Genomic DNA, 9,551 nt, shown 5'->3' with positions numbered 1-9,551 from the left:
AGTGCCTGTGGAATATATAAAATATTCATAACTATCAAATTAAATAAGTGGTACGAGATTTAGTAATGAAGATATTTAATCGTATTTTAAACAATGGCTGCACTGTTGTGTTGCACAAAACAACGATACCGTCTTTAGTGCTCATCATCAAATCTTAATTATCAATTGACTAACTTTTGAAATTTCCCATATGTCTAAAATAAGCATGTTGTCATTTTGTTTTCATGAACTTCTAGAATTATTTTGCCTTATTTTCCTAGTCAATTGCTTGTGGAGTAAGGTGATGGGTGCATGATATATTTTGCTATAATTGTGTAGATTTGAATCACGGTTTGTGATTTTTCTAGGTTTTGCTTTTGATGAGAATATGCTTGGAAAGAGTAATTAGACGCTAAAAGTAAACCATGTTGATCTTCGACAACATATATCACAATAATTATTTCAATAATTTACCTATATTTGTATGATTAAAATTAATTCTCCCTCACTTAATTTGTCATATACTTTCCATATATTTAGTTTTTTTGGTTAATTTATTATTTTATTTTGTAATATTCTTCTTCAAAAATAATATATCACCATATTTCAACATTTCTAAACAATTTTTTTATGTTTGGTCTTTGTACCCTCACCGATTGAAAGAAAAATAATGTTGCCGTGCTGAACTTAAAATGGTTAATGACATATTCTGTAGCACCTACGTTTCAAAAGACTGTTCATTGCAGTCTTGTAGTTGAATTTCACATTATAGAAAAAAAAATTTAGTCAATTTTATTATACACTTATAATTTTAATAATGTAATTTTTTAACTTTTAACTATCGAGTTTTAGCTTTCAGTTAATTTTTTAATTTTTCAACTAGTTTTAATGAACATAATAGATTTTCAGAAATAAACGATTCCTTAAAGCGATAAGCATTAAGCATTGTAGACACGTTTAGTGTTGTTGCCTCTTAAAACTTTTCAAATGAATGGTAATTTTAAATACAATTTTTTTAATAATGTTTAATTTATTTTATTTTATTATCTGTATAGATTTGAAATAGGGAAACGACATACATTAATTTAGTATAATCTTTTACTTAAGTATGAATAAATTTATTCTTACAAGTCCAAATAAAAAAGGGTGTTTGAAAGTTTATTTATTCAACTTAGTTTTTATATATTTTATTAATATTTTTTTTATAAATAACAATAGCGTAAGATGAGTCCAACTAAAATTATGTTACTAAAATTGTCCATGACACTTTCTCTTTTTTTTTTTAAAATTATTTTTCTCACTAATTTATTATTAATTTATCAAAATATTAAGATTTATTTAAAAAATTAATCTTTCACAACTTATGTATTTTCATACACACAAGCAAAAAATCAAATATTTAAGGAATAATATTATTTACTAACTATGTCACATCATGCTATTACTCATATAATAATATTGTAGATTTTAATAATTTTATAAAATAATATATTAAGAAAAATATTTTATTAGGTATATGCTAAGAAGTTTTTTGGAAAGTTTATTTTAAAAATATTTTCAGATGTGAAAAAAAGATGTGAAAATGGAAATGAAGTAAAGGTGCTGGGGTGGGAAGTGGGAAGAATGCTCCTATTACGAAGGAGACGACAAAAGAAGAAAATATTTATAATATTTTTATTAGGGTAAAGTATACGTGTCCGTTCGTAGGGTCATTAACGAGAAGGTCTTCTATGAATCACTTATTTTCACGACCTTTTGGCAAATTTCCCCCGAAAGTAACTGCGATTCGTCGACACGTGGCAGAAGCTAAACGGCCAGATCGGATCCTCAAGGTCCCGTGATAGAAGCCGCGTCAGACTGAAAAGTCCCCCGCTACTATTTTTTCTTCCATCTCAAACAACCCCTAATTAATAAGGGTTTTAGATATTTTTAATGCCCATTTCAAAAAGAAATCGGACCTAGATGGGACATAATTCAATTGTATTAATCATATCATAATTTACAGAAAGTTTAAGTTTATGCATTTTGAGTGTGGAAATATTCATCCATAACTATAGGTAGTACTATATAGTAGTACATCATTTAATTAATTACTAATTGTTAAAGCTTCGAACGTTTTCTTTCTATCTGCAGATGTTAAAAGTACAATATTTTTACCGACAATAATCAAACTTATACTCTTCCATAACTTATACTTAAATTATTTTTCTTTCCAATGAATAAAAAAACTATATTAGTTTAATTATTTTATAATGGATGCAACAAGTGATACGATTACGCGTTGCTAAAAACTATTCATGAAATAATTCACAATGTCATGTCCAATCGTAGCGATAAAAAAAAAATACAAATACCTCATAAATAAAAGTTTATTTAGCAAAAGATCACATGATTTTAAGCCTATGGAAGAGTGGAGAAGGATACGTTTTTTGCGCAAAATGGTCTAACACAGAGCAAGTCACAATCCTAACTTCTTTAAATTAAAATATTTATTAATTTACAACTTAAAAACAAAGATATCATCACCTTAAACTTTTTAAATCGTTTAAGCCTTGTTAATATTAATCTCGACAACCATATTCTTGAATACGAAAAGTGGAAATACACAGCGTGATTCATGTAAAAGATGTTTTTTTATTTTTTAAAAGTCACATATGACATAACCCTTTCGTATTAAAGTGAATTTTGCTGTTAACCAACGAGGTCAAAGATGGGAAAAAAAATCAGCATATAGTGGTATAGTAGTGGAGAACAACGACAAAAAACCGAACCCCACATAAAGACCGGTAACCTGATGCAGCTGTAACGCGTCATGGCGGTTCGCATGTAATACAGTGGGACCACTATCGTAGCAACCGGTCAGCACCTACTGATATTTTTCTCCCTCATCACACACATTTTTCCTTTGTCCTATATATACCACACCCTTCCCCGTTTAACCATTTCGTTATAAACCGAAGCCGCTACCCTCGCGCTTCGCCCCCGCTTCCGCCGCTACACTCGTCGGAGTACACTCGCCGGAAAACACTCCTCGGCGTCTCTTCTCAAACAAAATTTAAAAACCAAAAAAAACTAATCCTCGTGGTCACAGTGGGTGAGTTCATTACTTCGTTTCATCGTAACACTCTTCGATTTTCTCAGATCCGTTTTTCGTGGATGTTATAATCATTACGGTGAATTTCTCACGTTCACAAACTTTCTCTGTGTCGTTTACCAATGAATCTGTTGCGTTTTATTTTGTAGGTTTGAGTGAACTAAAAGGAACAAAGGCAATACATAGAGGGCAACGCGATTTTCATTCTTCACAACTGTTATTTCCTTTTACGACGTCGTTATGGGAATCAAGGTTATGCAATTGTCGCAACCCGTTCTTCCTCATTCCCCTTCTTCGTCTCATACCCTAGCTTCCGCAATCTTTTCCCCTTCTTCGTCAAAAACGCGAACGCTAGTGTGTCGTTTCGTGCACCGCTCGAGCCTCTTTCCGACCACCACCACGCGCCTTCTCCGCAGAACTAAATCGTTTGAACAGCACGCGCTTTTCACGCGCAGAGGAAACATACGTAGGGCGTGCAGCGCAAGTTTGGAGCCGTTCTCTGATGAAGAGTTCGCGAAGAAGATTGAAGATCTCGCGCTTAAGTTTCAGCTCTCAGATGACGCCACCACCAATGCGAACGATTTGGAATCGGAGGATTTTCAGGAGATTTCGTCGACGGTGAATTTCGCGGAAGAGTTCGAGCCGCCGGAGGAGATTATTCCGGCGAACATCGAACGGAAAGCAAACAGCGTGGAGCTTCCGTTTTCGCTGAGGATAATCAAGAAGAAGCTGCAGTGGAAGGAAGGGTTCAGGGAGGCAGGGGAATCCGCGTATTGCTCTGTCAAGAAAGCGTTCTCTTCTATGGTTTTTATAATCAGGGAGCTTCACAGTTTCACTCTGCAAATGAGGGAGGTCCTGTTCTACGAAGATCTGCAAGGGATTCTCGAAAGGGTGCAGAATGAAATGCACGCGTCCTTCGTGTGGTTGTTCCAGCAAGTCTTCTCTCACACGCCGACTCTCATGGTGTATGTGATGATTCTCCTAGCGAATTTCACGGTTTACTCGATGGGGAACAACGCAGCTATCGCCGCCGTGGCACCGCCGCCGGTATCCACCGTCACGGAGGCTCACGACCAAAGGGGTCATATTCGGGGTCATAACATTGATTCCTCTGCCATCAAGACGTTCTCCGTTTCGAATGGAAAAATCACTGCCTACGTTGGCGGCGGCAATGGCGGCGGTGGGAAGGTCCGTCCGGCGGCTAATGGAACCGACGGTGACGGCCGGTTTGACCGGTCGCGACACGGAACGGTTTTCAGCGACGGCGGTGCTTCGACGCAGGCTTATAAAACAGGGGAAAAAACAGAGTCGGTGTCAGGGCAAGAAGAGGAGGAAGAGGAGAATCTGTGGAACGCGATGGTGGAAGAAGCTTCGAGAATGGAGGTGAGTTGGAGAGGGAAGGATTTGGATAGTGATGTTATGAAACGGTTCGTTTCGCCGGTGATGGCGAGTATTGAATCCGATGACTATGCAGAGTATCTGAGAACAGAGCTTGTGTACCAAACAGGGTTGTCTCAGGACCCCAACAACACTCTCCTCCTTGCCAACTATGCCCAGTTCCTCTACCTCGTTGCACACGATTATGACAGGTTCGTGCATATAAAACATGATACGCCTTTACTTTTTATTTATTTATTAACGTTAAAATTCACTATACAGAGCTTGTGTTTTTTTACTTCTATATATTTGATTGATAATATTTTCTTATAAAAAAATTTCATTCTTAAGTAAAGATGGATGGATTAACTGATATAGGATGTTTCACTCTAATAACTGATTTCAAATTTATATTAAAAAAAGGGATTTCAGATGCTAATTCTGAAACTACATATTCAGGGTGAGAGTTTTGGTGTTAAAAGTGTTGAATTGCCTCTTACAACAAATACTAGTACATGTTTTCAAATATAAAAAAGGAAAATGTTTGATAATCATCTTTTATATGTTATTTTATATTTAGAAAGAGAAAGAAAATTGATAAAAAAATATAAATATAATAAGATTTATGATGAGATATAAATAACTGAATTAATAGATGATTTAGAATATAGTAATTTATGATATCTTACATCTATAAAAAGATCACTTTTATCTTTTTTTTTCTAGGAAAAAATTACTTTTAACTTGTAACTTTTGACCAGTTTCTTGTATTTAGTTATTTCATTACTATTCAAAATGATTTCGTGATAAAAAGAGTACAATAAAATTTTTTTTAATACATATTTTATTATGAGATGAAATTATTAAAAATTATAAAAATAAGAGAGAATAATTAAATGAATGAGATTTATAAATGATTTTTAATTTATGATTTTCAATAAAAATAAAATTTTAAATAAAATTAATACTAATAAAGAGTGTTTTACAAATAACGTGTAATTAATATTTATCTTGTTATAAAGTGACTGATGTTAATTTATTCGTAATTATTTGGTTAAAATATACTTCTTGTTCCTTGTGGTTAAAATGAATGTTAATTACTGAGATGAGAAAAAAAGAACGTGTTTGTAACTTCTTTTTTATGTGTGCGTCTAATAAGATGTATTGGAATTATGTTTACTATAACTTTTTCGAAGATATCACTCTGGATTGCGCGAGCATATTCTTCTGGGGAAGATGGTTTTTTATTTTATTTAATTTTTTGGCTTGGGCGATCTAACCATAATGAAGAACAAGATAAAAAACAAATCGCTTTTTGTCCAATTGAATGTTGATAGTTGAGTATGTGGTGTAGTTATACCTACACCACTGGTTCATGAGCAAGATCTATCGTCTTCAGCACGTGACATCCACGTGCATGGTGAGGAAGATCTAACACGTAACCTCGTTGACTTTTAGTTTTCCACGTATACGTACTAGGAGGAAAGTTACACAAGACAATAAGGCACATAACAAACAATAAAAAATGAGATTTTTTTTTTTTTTTAACTAATTGAATCTTGTGTAGCTTGTGATTTCAATTTAATTTACATGTGATAGTTAGTTGTTGTGTGTTATTGACATTTGGTTTATGGTTTGAACTTTTGAACACAGAGCGGAAGAGTTCTTCAAGAGAGCAATAGAGGTGGAGCCACCAGATGCGGAGGCATATAATAAATACGCCACCTTTCTATGGAAAGTGAAGAACGATTTGTGGGCTGCAGAAGAGACCTATTTGGAGGCTATTTCAGCTGATCCTAATAACTCATTCTATGCTGCTAACTATGCCCATTTTCTATGGAACACTGGTGGTGAAGACACATGCTTCCCTTTATCCTCCCCTGACAACTCCCAAGAAGTTTAATCAATCAAACAATAATCAACAAAATCAAAATCAAATTGTAGAAAAGTATAGAGAAGAAAAGAAAAAGAGAAAGAAAAAAAAAGAAAATTTTGTAGCTTATATATATATATATATATATATATATATTTTTTTTTTTTCATGTTACATTTTTTCATTGGGAGGTGAGATGAAGAGCCACGAAGAGGATGGGGAATATAATCAATATGATTATTGTATCACTTTTGTAATTATAAGTGTACATATACGTCTTAAAATAGCTCCTCCTTAGTTTAATGGGCTCATGCATGTTAATCTTAGAGTGAGTCTTGAATTAGTTATGCACAGTTTTAATTCTAAATAAACTATGTGAATGAAATAGTGTTATTAGAATTTGAGGTGATGCGAAAGAAATAAAGAATGCTTATTGCTTGGCACGTTGGCAACAAACGGCGATGGGTTTCACTTGGAGTGTGAATCTGGGAAGGACCAAAGACTTTTTGGTCATGAGTCAATATGACGGGTTAAGGAAGCAAGATTTGCTTTTGCACAATTATTAGTTTATTACCATCCTTATCTTTTTCTTTCTTTCCATAGTAGAATCACATGGTATATGTAATTGATCTTTATTGTGAATATGATGCCGTTATTTGCTTTATGAAAAATTTAAAATGCTTTATGAATTGGCGACTAGGGGCTCATTATTCACGTGGGATATGAGCCTTTAAATAATTTCCTCTGTTTACTTTATTTATTGAAATGATATAATTTGCTTATGTAAGCAGTTTTGTTGGATTCTCGACAATGATCAGTGGTTACGGTCTTTTCCTGCTCGGAGAATCATTAATGATGAAGAGAAAGAAAGCATATGGTGAATGTATGGCTGGAAAACGAAGGAAGGGATATTTTGAAGGTTCAGAAAATAATTGTTAATATTTATTTTCAAGGATATCATCCTTTTTCTACTTTTATTAGAAAAAAACAAGAAAGAAGAAGGTTAATGCAAAAAAAAAAATGGCAAGACAGCTTAAAAGAAGAAAAGATGAAAACAGAATCGTCAATATTATGCATTGTTGATTTATACTATTTTCCAAATTTTTATTTTCTTAGGGACTTAACAAATGTTGTGATTGCAAGCTATAGGATAATACTGAAATAGGGTCGTAAGTCTTAATTATAACCAATTGTGCAAAGAAAAGTGGGCTGTACTTTATAAATGCAATCATATATCTATAATGGATTAGCCATGATAATTGTTTTGATAGAAATTCACCTAGAAAAATGTTTAGACACTACTGAAGAATCCAACATACCTACAAATGTACACAGTTCAATTATCAATAGAGACTCGTATTGAAGATCTTTACATTGATGAATGATGCATACAAGTTGGGACAATTTTCATATCATAAACTATTTTTTTTTAAAATTGAATTAGACTTTAACTTAAATTTTAAGATAGTATGTATTAGAGTTCATCTAAACAATTATTAGGGCAAATAGTTAAATTTGAAGTTAATTAAGTTTTTAGTCCTCAAATTATGGGGGTTTTAAATTTTTGATCCCCAAATTATTTTTTAAATATTTGATCCTTAAATAATTTTTCGTTATTATAAATAATTTCTATTGTTAATAATTTTTGTTAAGTATTAAATTGTCAATTTAAGTGGTCACGAATATCACCATAGATTGTAGATAGATATTCTCATGGGTGATTGTTGCATGTTCATAGGTGTTTAGAGCGTTAGAATTCAATAACTATTCTCTTTTTTATTTTGCATTTTAATAACATAATATTATATTTATTTACCTAAATATAATAAAACTTATGTGACATGTATGTGACATTTAATTTACCTTAGTTTCATGATACTTCATCTCCTAACTAACCGAGGACGTTAGCGACAAAAATTATTTTTAATAACCACAAATTCTTTAGGAACCATTTTTTTTTAAAAAAAAATAGTTCAAGGACCAAAAATTCAAAACTTCATAGTTTGAGGACTAAAAACTTAATTAATCCTTAAATTTGTCTATGTAAGTGTGAAATGTTAATAAATTGGTTTCTAAAAATGCGTAAAAAGAATAACAAATTAGTCCGACAAACAATTTAACGACAAACATCACTTCATTCGATAAAAAAAAAAATGAATCTTAAGATTAATTTAGATTTAAACTCAAAGAGATTGGTGGATCAGTCAAGAAAATGAATCTTCTCACATAAATAATTCATATGATAAGGTTATATTGTAAAACAAAAAAAAGTGTCTATTTTAAATAACTATTAAGTAAACGAAAATATGTTCATTTGAGAAAATCTATGTCAAGAGAAATAACGCTCATCAGACCTGGAAAGAAGGAGTAAAGGTATGTACCTGGGATACGTGCACCATGCACTCAAGCAGGAGAGAAGGCCATGGGTTTGAAATAAAAAAATAAAAAAAATAAAAAACAGAATTAAGATTGAAGTCGTATGGAGGTATGCGGGATTTTCTTTAGTCATTTTACTTTTAGTTTCAAATTATCACTTTTGTTTACTCGTGACTTAAATTTGTAATAACATGTTAAATTTCTCATACTATTAAAATAAATTTTAATTACTCATTTGGTCCCTGTACTTTTATTATTTATACATTTTAATTCTTATAATTTTAAAGTGGTTTTTTTAGTCTCTATAGTTTATATTTTAATTCTCTTTTAGTTCCTCTAGTTTGAAAGTGGTTTTTTTAGTTCTTATAATTTATATTTTAATTCCCTTTTAGTCCCTATAGTTTGAAAATCATATTTTTAGTCCTTATACTTGATGCAATCCAAGCCATGGACGCTTGGTTCGGATCGTTCCATATGCAAATTCAATAATCATCATTGTTGACCTTCCAAAACTCAAGAACAGAAAAATAAAAAATATGGATAAGATGAAGAAGATGAACAAAACGACGTCAAGGATTCGCTACAAAGGAGTAGCTTCCTTGATAAGAATCAATTTGATTTTTAGTAAAAAAAACCAAAGAAGAGGCTAAGCTCTCTCTAAGCACAAGTTTAATTTCAATTATGTCAAAAGTTCTTACAATTAAGAGTTCCTGAGTATTTATAGAACTAGCTTAAGAGGATAACTAAGCCTCTAATAAGGCCTATTTACATCAAGCTCAAGCCCATTACACAAATAAATAAAAATTAGGAATTTTCATAAATTCACGCTCTAGGTGTGCGCTAAGCCTGACA

At 32.1% G+C, this 9,551-nt stretch overlaps 1 protein-coding gene across 1 annotated transcript; it reads left to right on the top strand.

The window, feature by feature from the left end:
* The first annotated feature begins 2,912 nt into the window (after window positions 1-2,912).
* Window positions 2,913-6,958, top strand: LOC114396012. Its single transcript, XM_028357908.1, has 3 exons — window positions 2,913-3,073; window positions 3,223-4,662; window positions 6,104-6,958. The coding sequence occupies exons 2-3, from the start codon at window positions 3,314-3,316 to the stop codon at window positions 6,351-6,353; spliced, it is 1,599 nt and encodes a 532-aa protein (XP_028213709.1). The 5' UTR covers window positions 2,913-3,073; window positions 3,223-3,313; the 3' UTR covers window positions 6,354-6,958.
* The last annotated feature ends 2,593 nt before the right edge of the window (window positions 6,959-9,551 follow it).

This window comes from Glycine soja, chromosome 18 (assembly GCF_004193775.1).
Source record: "Glycine soja cultivar W05 chromosome 18, ASM419377v2, whole genome shotgun sequence".
In the NCBI taxonomy this organism is placed as follows: Eukaryota; Viridiplantae; Streptophyta; class Magnoliopsida; order Fabales; family Fabaceae; genus Glycine; species Glycine soja.
The sequence above is the reverse complement of the archived record's forward strand: the minus strand, read 5'-3'. Positions and strand labels throughout refer to the sequence as shown.